Consider the following 19,009-nt stretch of genomic DNA (forward strand, 5'->3'; position numbering starts at 1 on the left):
TCATGGGGGTTCTGTGTGCTAAATTTGTTCCATATCCATTGTTGGTGGAGTTCAGAGTGCTCTTAGATTGCAGGTGAACTATACATTCCAGTACCTACAACTCCTATACAACTCCTATACAAAGTGAATTCTCCCCAAACCTCTCCAGTATCTTCAGTTGCTGATCAATCCTCTGTTTGCTGTGTGCCATAAAAATAATAGGAAAGGGAGAGGCATTAGGCGGGGTCATGCAAATTCCACACCAATGGAGAGAGTAAGAAACACTGGGATGTCTGTGGTGGAGGAAACACATAAAACCTAGGATGATATTGTCCCCAAATGAAAGCCTTCCCTTGGGTCGAGAAGATAGATAGATAGATAGATAGATAGATGGATGGATGTATATAGATGTAAGTAAGGCCAATTTGCCCTAACAGTAAGAGCAAACTTAAGCTTAACTACAGTGTTGAAAGGAAGAAATAACTAACTTTCTGAATATCATGATCAAAAAAGACTTCCCGGGAAGTGTGTCTCCCAAACATAACTTCACCGAGAGTGACAATTTTCTCTGTGTATAGCAGAAACAAAAACATGGGTAATGGGAGCAGGAGGAGCAGACTGGTAGCTGAGACTTGCTGAGTTTTGTGTCACATGAATAGATGCTTCCCTTCAAAGAAACGACAACATAAATTGACTGAGTTTCCTTTTCTGGCTTCTGATCAGGCAAGTACTCAGACGGACGCTTTGAAACTGCCTTCTTCACAGTCTGCTCGGCTTCTCAAGAACAAAGCCTTGCTCTGCAAGCCTATAACGCAGACCAAAGCCACCTCTTGCAAGCCTCATACGCAGCACAAGGAATGCCAAACAGGTGTGTAATGAAAGAATGGCAGTTAGTTGTTTGGACCCATTAAAAAAATCACATAATATTTTGGAGATGTTAGAATCCCTTGAATGATACAAAATAATGAACAAGATTTGGAGTGTCCCACAAATCCTCAGGAGGATTTGTGGAACACATGCAAGTTTAATTAAAACCAAAATGTGACTTTCATAAGAATGGACTTCTTGGTTGAAGATTGGATCATTTGGTCTGGAATAATCTTCCAAAGAGGCCAGATGGGTTGCATCCCTGTTGAAAGGGATGGTGAGTTTGGAGCAGCAATCGTGATTAGCAAGAAAAAATACACAGTTTGTTAAGCAGGGCAAATGACTGACCAGTTGCTTTTTGGTAAGGATTGCTTTATTATGTTTGATATGACAGAAGAAGAAGAGGTTCTGCCCAAAATCATCATGGTGCCTGTTCCTGTACCTGTGTTTGTGCCACTCCCACTTCATCTCTTCACCCAGTACACACCAGTTCCGCTGGGAATGCCGGTACCCGTAAGTGGAAAGTGGGCAGAGCCCATCTTTCTAACTAGCTCCAAAAATGCACCAGTTAAAAGTATCTCCATATCAGTATTTGTGACAGTGCTGAAAAGAGCACTGTGCCCGCACCCAACACATCTTGATGCATCACACCGAGAAATACCCTCTCTTAAGACTGAAACCATAAGTGGCTGAGTAATTCATAGTAGACCAGGGGTCCTCAAACTAAGGCCCAGGGGCCAGATACGGCCCTCCAAGGTCATTTACCCAGCCCTTGCTCAGGGTCAACCTAAGTCTGAAACTACTTGAAAGCACACAACAACAACAACAACAACAACAACAATCCTATCTCATCAGCCAAAATCAGGCTCCATACTTCCCATTGAAATACTAAAAAGTTTATATTTGTTAAAATTGTTTCTTCATTTAAATTATTGTAGTTTTAAAGTGGTTTTTTCGCTACAAATAAGGTATGTGTAGTGTGCATAAGAATTCATTCGTGTTTTTTTTTTCAAATTATAATTCGACCCTCCAGCAGATTGAGGGACTGTGACCTGGCCCTCTGTTTAAAAAGTTTGAGGACCCCTGGTATAGACTGTTTAGGACCATAAAAAGTGCCTGACTTAATGAAGCAAGTGTTGTAGTTCAGCCTTTGATTGTGCCTGTACCTGATCTCTCTGGACATGATTTCTCTGGGGATTTTGGGTCTGTTAGTCACTGTTGACACAAGAGATTCTGGGTTTGCAAGTCAGCAGGAGCAGCTAGAGATTGAAAAGGGGTGCTTTGAATGCAATTTTCCTGCTTCTTGGCAGGAGGTTGGACTGAATGGTCCATGAGGTTTCTTCCAATTCTATGATTCTATGAACAGTCTCTGTCTGAAGGCCACATTCCAAAGGAACTGAACTCAGAAGATGATAGTGGAATTCCAGGTGGGCAGACTAATGAGCAATTAGATAGAAGATTTAGGTTTCGTCAACATAGAGTTTCAAGATCAAGTTTGTTAGCGAAAAAGTCTTTGTCAGTTTTCCAGTGAAAAAGGCAAAGTTTTTTAAAAAACGTTTTATTAGGAAGATTAAAAAAATAACATCAAAAGTGGGAGAACATATTTGGTTTGGATAGGAAAGTAGGAACAGTAAGGTACAAGTATGTAGAAAGAAGGCAAAAAAAGTGTATAAATAGGTGATAGAGAAAATATGTTTAAGGAAAAAAGAAAAAGAATAAATTAAGAAAAATAATAAAAAATAAGAGTAAAATAAAAAAATAGTATTGTTGACGTCCATTTAGACTTTGGTGGCCTTTAAAGTCTTTTTTGTTTTGTTTTTTAAAGTTATCTGTTTTTCAGAGTTTATCTGCTTCCCTTCTTTTTCTTCTTTATTTGTGATTTACTCTTTTTAGATGATAATTTCTATTTTCCGTTGTTTGAAATAGTCTTTTACTGGGTCCCAATTTGTGTATTTCTTTGGGGTCCCTTGGATTGTGTATAGCCAGTAGGTCAGTTTGTCCATATTCATTATCTCCAAAATCTTATTCTGCCATTTTTTTCTTTTTTGGGTGTCTCTTTTGACCTCCAGTGTTTTGCAAATACAATTCTAGCTGACGTAGTCAGGTAATTAAACAGAAAAAGGCAAGTTAGGCTAACAGAATCTTTGGTCAGTGGAAGCAAACTGTTGTACACCAAGGCTGGGAATCACCTCTGCACTTAACACACACACAAGTCCAAGGTAAAATAGCAAGTAGTTTATTGAAGAATATATAGAAAGCAATTCAGCAAAGTAGTATCAGAAACCAAAGTCCAAAAATCAGAGATAATCCACAAAAAGCAAGGTACATGAGTAGCTTCCAGAAACCAGGAATACAAGAACAGAAAAAATCCAAAACATGAAATTCAGGAACAATCATCAATACTTTAGAAACATGAAACAGGAACAAACAGGAAAACATGAACATGGCACTAGAAATCCCTTGACTTGACAGGCTGACTAACAGGCCCAGAATCCCCAGAAAGATCAGGTCCAGGTCTTCCTAAATTTAACTGAATTAGCGGCCAGCCTTTGCTTGCATTGTCAGTGAGATTACCCACAATAAAACTTTCTGGTCTGCCTTTTCCCATCATAAATAACAAGGCATTTGGAGCCTGCTTTCTAATCAAATACATGCAACACCACCACTGAATTTTCCCCTCTTCCCAAATCGAACCTTTCTTCTAGATTCCAGTTCCTATGTTTATCCCACCTGCCCCGGAAAATACCGGAAAGGCGGTAGAAGCTGCTCCAGAGGTCAAGAAGAAGAACCCTGTGAATGCCTTTGGCACGGCTCTTTTGCAGATGGCAGAAATCATCACAGAAGATGAGAAGGATAAGGAACATTCTCAAGGAGGTGCCTGGTTTTTCTTTTGAATGGGTGAAACAAGGTTGGGAAGTTAACTTTTTCTGGAAATGCTGCTTTAAATGCTCATGTTTTTATCATATGGGCGAATCCCAATGTATGCTAGTTAGCTTCTCCTTTGATTCTGTAGTAAAGTTACTGTGTTCATCTCCCAAAGAGAGGCCTACTTGTGAAAACTATTCCATAGGGTTTGCCCCAGTTTTGGATGCCTTTGAAATTCTAAACTAGTCATTTTCATAAAATGGTTATTTGAAGGCATTTACGAATAGGACTGCTGAGGAAGTGGGCATGGGCTGAAATATAGCAGGATAATGGGTGACATGTCATACAATAACATAAATACAATATAGTAATAATATAGTAATATATATAATACTAATGTGTTATTCTAATAATATAATATATTGTATGTACATATAATATTGATCATCATAATGCAATACAGTATAATACTAATAATCAGATACTAATAATACTAATACTAAAATATTATTATTATTATTATTATTATTATTAACTTTATTTGTACCCCGCTAGCATCTCCCGAAGGACTCGATGCGGCTTCCACGGCCGAAGCCTCAAACACAATACAAAAGAAAACATAGCACAACAGTAAACAAAGCAAATCAAAACAATTAAGCAAAATAAACCACAATGACAATACATCAGGACACTATTAAAAACTGGTTCGGCCGGCGCAGTGGGGTACAGGGATTAAAAGTGCTGAAATGGCAGGAGGAACGTAGGATTAAAGTGTGGTGTGCAGCAACATTGGTTATGCTAAGGTGCTTCTAGGACCTGGGATGGGGATTCCTAGTCTGGGAAGGCACAACGGAACAGCCAGGTTTTTAACTTCCTACTGAAAACGGCTAGAGTGGGGGCCTGTCTGAGATCTTTTGGGAGGGCGTTCCAAAGTCTGGGGGCCGCCACGGAAAAGGCCCTGTCACGCGTCCCCACCAAGCGCGCTTGCGACGTGGGTGGGATCACAAGCAGGGCTTCTCCGGATGACCGTAGCGAGCGTGTGGGTTCGTAGATGGAGATGCGGTCACGCAGGTAGGGTGGTCCCGAACCGTTTAGGGCTTTGTAGGTAAGCACCTGCACCTTGAATTGGGCCCGGAAAATAAAAGGCAGCCAGTGGAGCTCCTTAAACAGAGGGGTAGACCTCTCTTGATAGTGAGCCCCTGTTAGCATCCTGGCTGCTGCCCGCTGGACCAATTGAAGTTTCCGGGCCGTCTTCAAGGGCAGCCCCACGTAGAGCGCATTGCAGTAATCCATTCTAGAGGTGACCAAGGCGTGGACCACCCCGGCCAGATCGGCCTTCACGAGGTATGGTCGCAGTTGGCGCACAAGTCTCAGTTGCGCAAAGGCCCTCCCGGATACCGCCGACACCTGAGCTTCAAGTGTAAGCGAGGAATCCAAGAGGACGCCCAAACTGCGGACCTGTGGCTTCAAGGGGAGTGTAACCCCGTCCAACACAGGTAACCACCCTATACCCCGATTCGGTTTGCGATCGACCAGGAGGACCTCTGTCTTGTCGGGATTGATCTTCAGCTTGTTCTTCCTCATCCAGATCGACACAGCGGCCAGGCACTCACCTAGCACCTGAGAAGCCTCCTTGGAATTAGGTGGAAAGGAGTAGTAGAGTTGTGTGTCATCCGCGTAGAGATGGCACCCAACTCCAAAACCCCGGATGACCTCTCCCAGCGGTTTCATGTAGATGTTAAAAAGCATGGGAGATAGAATAGAGCCTTGCGGGACCCCACAGGTCAAAGGCCAGGGGTCAGAGCAGGCATCTCCCAGCTTCACCATCTGAGTTCGTCCCTCCAGGAAGGACTGGAGCCACGACAGAACCGTGCCCCCAAGGCCCATCCCGGAGAGACGACCCAGAAGGATACCATGATCGATGGTATCGAAAGCCGCTGAGATGTCCAAGAGAACCAGCAGAGTCACACTCCCCCTGTCCAGTTCTCTGCGGAGGTCATCTACCAAGGCGACCAAGGCTGTCTCGGTGCCATGGCCAGGCCTGAAACCAGACTGTGACTGATCTAGGTAGTTGGTATCGTCTAGGAAACCCTGAAGCTGAGAGGCGACCACCCTCTCCAGCACCTTTCCCAAAAAGGGGAGGTTGGAGATCGGCCTGTAGTTATTCAGTACCGAGGAGTCAAGGGAAGCTTTTTTGATAAGTGGGCGAACCACGGCCTGCTTCAGGTTAGATGGAAAAATTCCTTGCTCCAGCGATGTATTGATAATCGGTACAAACCAGTCAAGCAACCCCCCTCTGGCTGATCTAATGAGCCAAGATGGGCATGGGTCCAGGGATGAGGTGGTCGCTCTCACAGCCCCAAGGGTCTCCTCCACGGTTTCAGGAAGAACAAGCCTGAAAGAATCCCATAAAATTGGACAAGCAGGTGCCTCCGTCACCTCTCCTGGCACTGCGATGGAATTGGAGTCGAGCTCGAGGCGTATCTGGGCGACTTTATCTGCAAAATGGTGTGCGAAATCGCGACACCGAGCTGCGGGGTCGTCGGGGAGCTCCTCCACCGCTGGTGGGTGGAGGAGCTCACCCACGACCCGAAACAGCTCCGATGATCTATTTGCTGCAGATGCTATACGGGCGGTCGTGAATGACTTCCTGGCCGCCCGTATAGCCACGGAGTATGCCTTAAGGGAGGCTCTAGCCCGTGTTCGGTCAGACACGTTCCGAGATTTCCTCCATTTGCGCTCTAGCCCCCTTCTCGTATGCTTCATGACAGCCAGCTCCTCGGTAAACCAAGGAGATGGCCTGTCACGACGCAACGAGATGGGGCGTTCGGGTGCGATCGTATCTAACGCCCTGGCCATCTCCCCGTTGTAGAGAGTTACTAAGGCGTCGATAGAATCGCCAGGCTCCAAGGCAGGGGGAACCCTAAGATTCCTCAGGAATCCGTCCGGATCCATCAGTCTCCTAGGGCGGACCATCTTAATTTGTCCTCCACCCCTGCGGAGGTTTAGGGTCGCAGTAAGTCTAAATGTGATCAGATGATGGTCAGACCATGACACTGGAAGGATGTTTTGATCTTCCACTCTGATCAATTTGTCGTCCGCCACAAAGACGAGGTCGAGAGTGTGCCCAGCATGATGTGTGGGGCCAGATATTATCTGTGACAGTCCTATGGCCGTCATGGTGGCCATAAAGTCCTGAGCTGCGCCCGATAAAGTGGTCTCGGCGTGGATGTTAAAGTCTCCCAGCACCACCAGGCGCTGGGAGACCAAGGCCGAATTAGAGACCACCTCCGCTAACTCAGCCAGGGAAGCTGCTGGATCTCGGGGTGGACGATACACCAGCAGGAACCCCACACTGTCACGGCTCCCCACCTTCAAGTGGACGCATTCAAACCCAGACGCTTGTGGGACAACGCATCTGGTCACGGCGATGGATTGCCGGAAGACCACTGCGACCCCTCCTCCCCGCCCCCCTTGTCTGGCCTGTTGATGCACTCCGAAACCTGGGGGACACAGCTGGGAAAGGTTTACACCTCCCACCTCGTCCAACCAGGTCTCGGTAATGCATGCCAGATCCGCCCTCTCATCCAGGATCAAGTCCTGGATGGCTGCGGTCTTATCATTTACGGATCTGGCATTGATCAATAAGACCTTGAGACCAAGGGGGCTGCCAAGGAGCCTACCACTACCCACTTTTTCCAGGGTCGCAAGGACTCTGTTGCGCTTCTCCCTGGGATGTTTATGAACCGCAAATCTCCTTCCCCACACGACTCGGATAGCACCCCCTTCCTCTGGAACCTTACCTCCCCCCGCCCGGCCAGAATCTAGTCAACTCTCAGGGGAGGAAGTTGGGCTGGGAAATAATCTCCCTTGGGCATTTGGTGGGGATGACTCTGATATTGAGGTGGACAAAGAGGTATCAAGGGAGCTAAGTGGGCTGAATAAAGGGAGTGTTCTCGAGCGGAGAAGTGTGGCTGGCTGAGTGGAGGCGACTGGGGCAGATGGGGTCTTAAAATTGTACGAACCAGGAGGGGGGGCCATGACTGGTGAGCTGGTTGTGGAATTCGCCCGGGGGCCAGGTGGGGTATGGTGGGACAAAGCCCCAGGATCGAACAAGGGGCGAATGTGGGGGTCTACAACTACCCTCCTAATGGTGATTCCCCATTTCTTCAGGCCAGATTGTTTAGCCATTAGCTCACCAAGCCAAGTGGTGTCTTCTGATGAAATTTGAAGACGGGTGGAGCGGTCAGGGGATTGGTAATCCCTCCACAACCACACTATGGCTTTTAGTCTTATATCCTGTGATCTTTTACCTAGGATTTGGGCCAGGGAATTGCAAACTGCCCTCTTGGAGGTCCATCTACCTCTGTTTATCATTTGATCAGCAATGTCCACTGCAAAACTGTCTGTGGAAAGATGTTGATGCCAATCATAAAGTGCAGTGGGCTGATCCATGTGGCCAGATGTTGTATTGTTGGCCGTTCTCTGAGCAGCCAGCCCACACCGCTGCCACTCCCGGATGTTTCCATTCCTATGTACGCCCAGAAATTCTCCCTTTCCCTCAGATATCTCATCTTCACTCCCTCCCTCCCTCCCTCCTTCTGCCTTATGTTCCGAATGCTCTAAAGTGCTTTCCTCCCCGTTCCGGCACAAGTCCTTAGCAAAGTCTGCACAGAGAGAGTCTTCAGTCTTTGGAGGGTTAGATTGCACAGTAATTCCTGAGAAGGAGGCAAAGCCTCTGAGGAGATGGTCCATTTTCTCATTCAAAAACCTGAGCTGAAACAGCACATGGTTGAAAGAGTCCCTCAGGAGGTCGTAAAAGTGCAAAATGTCATTTTCCGGATAAGAGTCCGCTGTAGCCATTCCTATGTCAAAAAAATACACTCTCTCACCACTAGCACCAGACACTCTTATCATTACTCATTCACTCCCACTTACAGCACAATCAGTCAGTCCACCAAACATTCCAGTACTCCCATATTCTTCACAACCTCCTGAATTTCTCCCAGCACACTAAAACCAACATGTACATTCTCTCACACACACTACTATCATCCACACCTTCCACACCTTCCTATAATTCGCTACTATCACGGACAACTCATACGCTCTCCTGGACTTCTTCACTCACACCATCTCATGCAATCCAGTCCTTACTAATACTGATTATTATTATATGTTATATATTACATGTAATATTACTAATAATATTGCAGTATGGTAGTATAGAACAATATAGTAATATGTAATACTAATATTGTGGTATGCTAATATAATTTATTGTATATGCACATAATTTGTAAGCCACACTTGTCTCCTTCAGGGTGAGAAGGGTGGGATATAAATGTCATAAATAAATAAATAAGCATATAAATATTGTTGAGAAATACTTCACTCCTCCTTTTTTTCTATCATGGAGTGATTCTTTGACAGTGTAGCTGGTGAGACATAAATACAAAAATCTGAGAACTATTGGTCTGGATGGGTCAGTACAAGCAAACATTATATGGAATTACATACTTTTTTGGATTACTGGGTTTGTTTGCTTTTTCTCTATCTGTGTTTGTATAGCTGTATTTTCTCCACTTGTTTCTTTATGCATTTGTATATCCATGTCTTCTCCACTTGTTTTAGGTTCTCAAACGTCTGAGCAGGAGCTGTTCCTGGACCCTAAAATATTTGAGAAAGGTTAGTATACAGGAGCTTAGTAAATGAATTCCACAAAGCAATATTGCCCCTGTATTCTTGTGTGGGACAATAGGGATAAAGAAGTTTGAAATATTTCCTTGACCCGATAGATGCAAGTTAGAAAGAGAGATGATTTAGCTCAACATTTGGAAATATGTCATGATGGAAAGAGTAGCCAAGGGGAAGGGCTCTCTTTTCCTTAAAGGCTTCAAGGCTGAGTGGCCAATCATTGGGGATGCACCAACTTTGAATTGGTTTGGGGCAACATATGGTGGTCTTCCCACATATTTCTCAGTATTGCCACAGTATTGCCTTGCTTGCCACAGCCAAATCACCGAAGTGCTTGGCTCCTTAATAGCTTGAATTTTCTACTGGGCTTTGCTTTGTATCCACCTGTTGGCCTTCTTCCATCATTCATTGCATTCTCTATCTTGCTCTGAATTCCAGACCAAGGCAGCACATACAGCGGTGACTTGGAATCTGAAGCAGTCTCCACACCTCACAGCTGGGAGGAGGACCCCAACCACTATGCCTTACGCTCCAATACGGTGCCCGAACCTGAGCCTGAGTCAAGGCAGTTCTCCAAAGGGGAGCAGGACCTGGAAGCTGACTTCCCTTCAGGTTGGTCAATGTTCACTGAAAGCACTCCAGAGTGTGAAAAGCATCCCTGTCCCTAACAGCGTCCATAGATTTTCCACCCTTGTGCTCTGAGTAGCTTGGTGAAGTCTTCTTTCCCCAGACATTGTATGGCCCCCATTTCTCCAGGGAACAGTTCCCTGAACACACTCTGTTAAGTTGCTGTTAATTTGGCCCACTAATGAGGGGCAGCCTCCTATTCCCACATAAACTGTATTCTCCTGATTACTGCTGCCTTTCCTGTACTAAATTTCTGCCTTTTCTTTTCAAATTAGACTCTTTTAGCAAAAGGCTGGGATCGCGTGCACGGGCAAGGCGGAGACACAGAGATGGTTTTCCACAGCCCAAAAGACGGGTAAGGAGCATTCTTTTAAAGGAGAGGGAAATATTTGTTTGGTACATGCCTCTAACTTTTAGCCTCATCTTAGACATGAGGGTGACCTATACACAAGTTTATGTTGGGAGAATGGGGTTATTAACAAAAGAACCTCCTCATAAATGTACAGCAGAGTAACTTATCAGCAGCAGCATGACCCAGCATCAGTAGCCCAACAAAAGACCCTCCTCATAAATGTACAGCAGAGTAACTTATTAGCAGCAGCGTGACCCAGCACCAGTAGCCCAAAGTGATAGAACAAAAATACACGTTATCTCTACCGTAGGAGGCTTCTCTCTATAGCAAAATAATATGGTTGCACTATTTACAAAAACAAGGCTTCCATAACACAAATAAAGTTCAACCTTCACACATGAGGCCTTCTAATACTCTGGCCTACCTCACACTTTCTGTGAGGGCTACTACTACTGAGACCTATTCTCCCACTGAGGCATTCTCTCACACTGAGAACTCTCTCAGACTGAAGCGTTACTAACCAACAGGCACACCTTCTTATATTGAACTACAGCTTTTGCTAAGCCATTGCATCCCTTTCAGTGCCTGACTTACATTTTTGTAATTAAAAATACCTAGTTAATTTTTAATATTTCTGACAGTTTACACAGTTGTCTCATTTGCAGATCCTATCGCCTTGCCCACTTTGGATCATAGGGCTGGATTACTAGGCTTACCCACTGAGCACCTATTTGTGCTAGAACTCAATTTTTGAGAAGAAAAAGGCAATCCGAAAGGCCAGCATCATGAGCCATTGCTTCTTCCCCATGCTTGCTTTTGACTTTAAAGTTGAGTGTGAAAAGTTTTGAGTGCACAGGAAATGCTAAATTTGTGTTAGTTCTAATTCACCAACCTGCTGCTGATGTATCAGAAGATTGAAAATTAGCTGGAGCGCAGAGATGTTTTGGGTGCACAAACCACCCGCCTCTATATGGACCTGAGTGACACACAATGACACATCTAATGGCACACCAACCCACTGTCTTCTGGCATTTTCATAGGGGAGGAAGAAATCCATTGTGGCAGTGGAGCCCCGGATATTTGTGAAGAGCTCTTACCCAGGCTGCTCCGTTTCTGGAATGACCCTCAAGTACATGTATGGAGTGAACGCCTGGAAGAATTGGGTCCAGTGGAAAAACTCACAAGAAGACCAAGGTGAGTTGAAATTTGGAGGTAACATATCCTTATTCTAACTTATTTATTTGTATGTTGCAAATAAAAGTAAGGGTATATGTCAGATATGGGCAAACTTGGGCCCTCTGGGTGTTTTGGACTACAACTCCCACAATTCCTAACAGCATTGTTAGGATGTGTGGGACTTGCAGTCCAAAACACCCAGAGGGCCCAAGTTTGCCCATGTCTGGTATATGCAGTTGGACTTTAAATAGCTACTGCAGTATTTATTTGTCTTGGCAATTTGTATTGGATTGTGCGACTTGAATAAATGCTGTTGTCTACACCAGTAAGTCAGTGGGGAGAATTTTTTTGTGAAAAGGTGACCTAGAACTAAAAAACAACATAGCACCCTTTGTTTCACATGCTTGGGAAACTTGAAAAAGGGGATGCCATGAGTAGCTATGATGATAATAATTGAACTTACCATCATAGTACCTGGAATTTCCTGCTTGTTCAAGCAACTGTTTTGGGTGCTTCTCTTTCTTGCAGTTCGGTCTGTAAAACTCAAAGAGGACATCCTCTCTTGCTCCTTTGCGGAACTGAGTTTTGGCTTGTGCCAGTTTATCCAGGAGGTGCGGCGACCAAATGGTGAAAAGTATGATCCCGACAGCATCTTATATCTGTGCCTTGGAATTCAGCAGGTAATTGTCCTCCCTTAGGGCCTTTTCCTAAAGTTATGTTTCTTTACTTGTACTTTGAGGCCCAACCGACAGAAAGAATGCTTTATGTTGTCAAGACAGATCGGCTCACTGTACAACACAGGTTTTGTGACAGGTTACCCACTGCCAATCTTTTTGCAGGATGAATTTGAGCTAATGGCAGCCCTTTGCTAACCCTATGCCAGAAGTGGTAATTGTACATCTTCCCAGCTGTTGTTAGACTACAAGCAAAGTAGCAAAGTCCTAAAAATGATAACAAAGAATTCCTAGGTTCTCCAGCACAATTTCTAGGATTGAAAGCCAAGTACCACATATACCAAGTTTTCAGCCCCCCCCCCCCTCCTTTTTGTTTTTTTTTTTTTTTGAGCTGAAAAATCCTCCCTAATGAGGTCAAGGCCAGGCAGCGGAGCCTGGAGGCCATTGTTTGCAATATACGAAATATCTCTCTCCTCTTATCTCCCTTAACAATGTGTTTCCCCTTCGTGTAGTCTGTGAAAGACGCACATATTGGGTTTTGTTGTGCACATGCGCAGCTGTTCGGAACATTCTAGAATCTTTAGATAGAAACTTTTTGGCGGATGCCCCACCCAATCTCCCCAATACTATAAATGGCCAAGGCGGGAGCCTCAGCTCAGTTCCGTGTCTGCGATCAGCAGCGTTTGGAACCTCTCTACTAGCGAGCTTTCTCTTAACGGACGGACTTAGCTTTTCTTTTGGACTCTGAAATCTCATCGACTTGTGATACTCTCCTGTCCAACGACCACAGAACAGATTTTGACTACGCTCAGGCCAGTTCCCACCTCGATATGAGCACCTCTTTCTTTACGAAATGCAGCTCCTGTGGCGGCAAGGTGCCCGACTCAGACGAGCACTCTATGTGCTTGCTCTGCCTAGGGGAATCCCACCGGCCCCAATCCTGCCAAGTGTGCTTGGCATTTATCCCCAGGGCGCATAAGGACAGAGAGTCCAGGCTCACAGCCCTTCTCTATGAAAGAACCTTAGCCCCTAACACTACCTGAGCAGAGAAGTGCCCGGCCCCTGAAGTGCTCTCTGATCTTCAAAAGGACCAGGATTCGGGGCTGGCCTCCTCCCAACTATCCCTACAGGGGCAGGAAGCGGAGGACGGCTCCCAGCTGGGACCCGCAAAGAAGCCCAAACCTCCCAAGCAAGGGAAAGTATCCCATAAGCATAAAGATGGGCTTAGAAGAGGCAAGAAGGGGCAACTTGGCGGCAGCTCACTCCCGAGTCCCCATTCCACAAGAGGCGCAGCCCAGCGAGGCACAGCCCGACCCCTCTTGGACGCTCCTACAGAGCCGCTGGGAGAAGCTCAACAAATGGCGAATCAAACCGCCAGATCGGAGGAAATGGTGCCAAGCCCGCCAATGCTCTCCCCTGCCGAGGGTGTTTTCCCAAGCAGCGCAGTCCTAGCTGCACCGACAGCGGCCTTGGGGCCTATCTTGCCAAGCGACTTACCTGTTGTGTCTCAGGGTACAGAGGGGTCTTCAGCCCCTCCAGGGCTGCCCCATCAAGCTCAAAATCCGCCCTCTTTGGCAGCAATATAAAAGGGAGATGGGGGCAGGGGCTGTTCCCAAGAGCGCTGATTGAGCCACGTGCCATGGCACCGACGCAGGTCCCTGTCTATCAGCTCATGGAGCTCACGATCCCGGTAGGATCTTATTATGGAGAAGATTACTCCCCGGAGCGCCATAATTCCAGATGCTTTAGAGACTGTGCTCAATACAAGTACGCTGTTGCCGCCATGTTGCTTGCTGCCAATACGCCGACCATACCTACCCTCCTCCAGGAGCCATGCCTCCTGGCGCAGACCACGCCCATTCAAGGGCTGCAACTTCAGCTCCTTCCCAGCCTGGAACCGTAACGCAGCCTCTGAAGGCTGATGCGACACCGGCGCAACAGTCCGGCCAGCTCAACACCACAACAGCGCCTACTGCTGCGGGACCTTCGGCTCCACCAAGAAATGTCTCGGCACCAAGAGTTGCAACTCCAGAAACCGATGCAAATCTTCTCCTCGGACTCAGAGGACCACCTCCACTCCCCCTCTGAGCCTCAACCTGACTCAGAGGCACTCTCCACTGAAGAGCTTGGGGGATTTTCTGCCCTACTGATTAGACTGTCCAAGGCCCTGCAACTGAGGGTGCCACAGTCAGCGAAGGTAGTGGAGGATCCAATGTTTCTTTCTTCTAAGCAACATGACCCTCCAACAACTGTTTAGATTCCCTTCCCTTTCTGTTACAACTCAGCTAGACCGAAGGCGTTACTCCATCAGCAGTGCCCGCAACATCTAAAAGGGCAGAGAATCTCTACAACGTGGACCTTTCTGCTGCCCCATGGCTGGCCAAACAACCTAAGCCTAACTCCATTGTAGTGGATGTCAGTCAGCCTTGCCCCTCCCAGAGATCTCAAACTATCCCTTCTGACAAGGAAGGAAAAAAATTGGAAATGCTAGGAAAGAAGATCTACACTTCTGTCTGCCTCGCCTCCAGGATGACTCACTATGGGGCGTACATGGCAGGCAATCAAGAATACCTATGGGCAAAGTAGCTGGATACTTTGACATGCTCCCACCAAGCAAGGAGATGCTGGCGAAGGCCTTCCATCAGGAAGCATCACTACTAGCCTCCTGTAACGTCTTAGGAGAGAGGAGGGACGATTTATTATTTATTACTCTTAATGGTGCCACCAATGGGTGATGTGAGGTATTATTGGGAGATATGGCACACTGGACGCAGAATTAATGGAGATGAGGCAGTCTTCAAACAAAAGAGAACAAGTTTATTGAGCACAAAGCGTGTGGTTGCAGGTTGTAACTTTTCTTATAGAACTCAGAATAATGCTTGGTTAGTTGAATGTTACACTTTTTCAGGTTATACAGTATCTTCCTGAGGTGAAGCACTTATTACAGAACAAAGTTCCAATACAGGGATGTCTCCCTTATCTGATCCTCCCTTGATCAGATACTTAATAAGCTTATTCTTTAGCCTTTCTTTAGACTAACGGAATACTGGTTATGTTTCCCTTATCAGACTCTCTGGCTAAGAAACTTCCAGTAGCTTAATCTGGCTTTCCAAAGCCTCGAAACTTTGCTTCACAATTCACTCTTTTACAGCTATAACCTCCTAATCTTAACTCCTGACTGCTCACTCCTCTAACCCTAAACCCTAACTCTGACTGAACATAAACTGTCGTTTTTTTTAAACTCTCCCCTCTAAGCTCCTCCCACTTCTCTACAGCATCGTCTCCATGGTAACGCACTCCTCTCAGTTAGGCCGCTCCAGCATTACTGCAGCCAATCTAAACACAAATACAGTTAAAGTCATACAATTTATAATCAACTTCTTTACACCTCCTTTCAAAAGGATTTAGCCAAACATACGGCTGATGCAGCGGGCAAACTCCTGGCAACAGCAGTGGCCTTACGCCGCCATGCTTGGCTGAGATGCCAAGACAATAATAGAAGACCTCCCAATGGACGAGTCGGGTCTCTTTAATCCAGAGACAGACTCCCAACTAGAGCATGCCCAGAAGATGAGACAAACAGCTCACAAATATGGTTTTTTCCCCCTATCTGTCACAGTATCACAGACCATACTGGCCGAATCATTTTCAACAACACCGGAGACGCTACAGCCCTCCAACGTTCAGAGGACGCCCTGATGCTCCACCACCATCTACCAGAAAACCATCTCTACCATACAAGGGCCAACAGCATAGCGGAGGTAAACAGCGTGAGCGTCAGAAGCGCCACTTCTAGCCCTCGGGCTAGAAGCCAATCTCCAACTATCTCAGCAGTTTCACAAGTTCAAAGTTCCACAGTTGGCTCCATTGAGCCAGGTTTATTGTTTGACAGTTCTTTATTCTGCGATAGTTACCTGCCACGTTTTGCCCAAAGGACCTTCCAGGACCGCCTGGCCCCTTTTGCGCACGCTTGGAGGAGAATAACCACAGACTCTTGGGTGCTCTCCATAGTGGAGCAAGGTTATGCCATAGAATTTGAATCTTGCCCCCCCATGGGAGCCATCAAATTTACACCATCTTCCCCTCAACTTCTCAAGGAAATTTCAACCCTCCTAGAGAAGGGAGCCATCTCCAGGATCCATCCTACAGAAGCTGAACATTGCTTCTTCTCTAGATACTTCCTGATTTCAAAGAGGGACGGTGGCCTCCGCCCCATACTAGATTTGAGAGATGTCAACTTCATAAAACCTCGCAGATTCTGCATGGTCACCCTAGCATCCATTCTTCTGCTCCTAAGGCCAGGGTCGTGGTTTGTAACACTCAACCTCCGAGATGCATACTTTCATTTTTCAATCAGAGCATATCATCGCAGATTTCTAAGTTTTGCATTAGACGACCAATTATACTCTTTCAATGTGCTTCCATTCGGACTGGCAACAGTGCCTCGAGTCTTCACGAAATGCATAGCAGTAGTGACCGTGCACTTGAGGCAGAAGGGAATAACGATCTTCCCATATCTGGACAATTAGTTGATCACTTCAGAATCGAGATCCCAACTTCAATCGGACCTTACCTACACTCTGTCTCTCTTGCAGAGCCTCGGCCTCATAGTCAACTTTGAGAAATCCAAGTTGACTCCCTCAAGGGGCATCCAATTCATCAGCGCTACCATAGACTCCATCAAAGAAAAGGCCTTCCTGCCAAAAGACCGCTTCTACGCCATCAAATCTGCAATAGACGACATCTGCACTCATGGGAGAGCCACGGCGTGGGCCTTCCAATCACTGCTTGGACACATGGCCTCGATGACATTGGTCATCATGTTTGCAAGGCTAAGGATGCGCCCACTATAGCATGGGTTCATTAGAGTGTTGAAGCCCCAATGCGACAGCCAGAACATCCTACTGTACCCCCCACATTGGGTACTGGCGTCCCTCCGATGGTGGACAGAAAAGGAGCATGTCCTTGCAGGCATGGCGTTCAGACAGCTGCGCCCATCTCACTGCCTCACAACAGATGCATCCACTCAAGGATGGGGGGCGCACCTCCAGTGCCTGAAAATACACGACAGATGGTCCTATGAGGAGGCAATTCACCACATCAAGTACCTCGAACTCTTGGCTGTCCAAAAAGCCCTGCGTGCATTCGAGCTCCAAGTCACCGAGCGTGCTGTCCAGCTCCTCATGGACAACACAACAGTGAAATGCTATGTAAACAAGCAGGGCGGGACGCACTCTTCCGACCTCCTTTGCCTATCCACGGCAATATGGGAGTGGTGTATTCCACAAAAGATCCATCTCACGGCGGTACACCTCCCAGGCGAAGACAACACTCTCGCCGATGCTCTCAGTCGGGCACAAACATAGACCCACGAATGGCAACTTCACCAAGATGAATTCTGGTTTCTGTCCCGCCACTGGGGCCAACCAACCTTAGACCTGTTCGCATCACCAGTGAACACACAGTGTGGCACATACTGTGCGAGACTTTGCCCCAGATCGACTCAGGGATGCATGGGGGACCCATTCATATTCACTTGGTCACCGGGCCTGCTATACGCCTTTCCTCTGATCCCACTGATACCCAAGGTACTGTCCAAAATGATCGAGGACAACACAGATGCCATACTGGTCGCGCCATGGTTCATTCCCCTCCTCAAGGCCTCGGGGCGGGGGTGAGTATCTTCATCTGCGAGACAGACCAGACTTCCTGTCCATCCAAGAGGGCCGGGTGCATCTGACTTCCCTGCGTCTCAGCGTGGAGAATCCGACCCAAGCCCCACTCTCAGAGGCGGTGCTACACATAATTGCAGCAGCTCAGAAGGCTACAACCAAGAAGGCCTATGCTTACAAATGGTCGCACTTCCTGGAATATGTCAAACCACTGAATGTTGACCCTCTAACAGCTCCGAAAACGGTTATTCTGGACTTCCTGGTACACCTATCTAACAGAGGACTTTCTTTGTCATCCATCAAATGCTACCTAGCAGCTCTGTCATGGTACTGGAGACAGTCAGGAAGACCATCATGTTTCCACGAGCCTATGATACGACTATGCCTTAAAGGATACTCCAACCTGCATCTGCCTGTCATGACCCCTCCTCCAGCATGGAGCTTGGAGCTAGTACTGTCGCAACTTTCCAAACCACTATTCGAGCCGATGGCCACATGCGACCTGTCACATCTCTCATGGAAAACAGCATTCCTCGTGGCCATCACATCGTCCAGGAGTGTGAGCGAAAACTGTGCCTTAAGAGTTAATGCACCATATCTGCGATTCCACAAGGAAAAGGTGGTCCGCCGACCGGATATTATGTTCTTACCAAAAGTTGTCTCTAAATTCCATCTGTCGCAGGACATTTGTCTACCGGCCTTTTTTCAGAATCCCTCTTTCCCGCTGGAAGCTACCCTGCATTCTCTAGATGTCAGATGTGCCCTAGCGTTCTACACCAACAGAACAGCTCCCCACAGAAAGTCAGTCAGACTATTTCTAAAATATCACCAAGACTCCCTGGGGTTACCTGTATCCTCCTAGCACCTGGCCTCGTGGATCGTCTCAACCATCAGACTAGCTTACCTGCTGGCAAAGAAAAACTGCCTCAGCAGATTCACGCACACTCCACGAGGGCAGTATCAACTTCACAGGCTTTCCTGAGAGGCATCCCAATTAATGACATCTGCAGAGCAGTGATCTGGTCCAGCCCGTTGACGTTCGCTGCTCACTACAAGTTGGATGCTATGGCAAGGAAGGATGCTGCCTTCGGCAGAGTGGT

At 46.8% G+C, this 19,009-nt stretch overlaps 1 protein-coding gene across 7 annotated transcripts in view; it reads left to right on the plus strand.

The window, feature by feature from the left end:
• LOC137095694 (zinc finger MYM-type protein 4-like) overlaps positions 1-19,009 on the plus strand; it is a 154,912-nt gene that overhangs the window by 126,481 nt on the left and 9,422 nt on the right. For all 7 annotated transcript variants that reach the window (XM_067462491.1, XM_067462492.1, XM_067462490.1 and 4 more), the window contains 8 exons: positions 703-847; positions 1,241-1,359; positions 3,552-3,720; positions 9,346-9,399; positions 9,847-10,020; positions 10,311-10,390; positions 11,428-11,581; positions 12,092-12,243. In XM_067462491.1, coding sequence (XP_067318592.1) covers positions 703-847; positions 1,241-1,359; positions 3,552-3,720; positions 9,346-9,399; positions 9,847-10,020; positions 10,311-10,390; positions 11,428-11,581; positions 12,092-12,243 — 1,047 coding nt within the window. The remainder of the gene's footprint in view (positions 1-702; positions 848-1,240; positions 1,360-3,551; positions 3,721-9,345; positions 9,400-9,846; positions 10,021-10,310; positions 10,391-11,427; positions 11,582-12,091; positions 12,244-19,009) is intronic.

The sequence above is a fragment of the Anolis sagrei genome, chromosome Y (genome assembly GCF_037176765.1).
Source record: "Anolis sagrei isolate rAnoSag1 chromosome Y, rAnoSag1.mat, whole genome shotgun sequence".
Classification (NCBI taxonomy): domain Eukaryota; kingdom Metazoa; phylum Chordata; class Lepidosauria; order Squamata; family Dactyloidae; genus Anolis; species Anolis sagrei.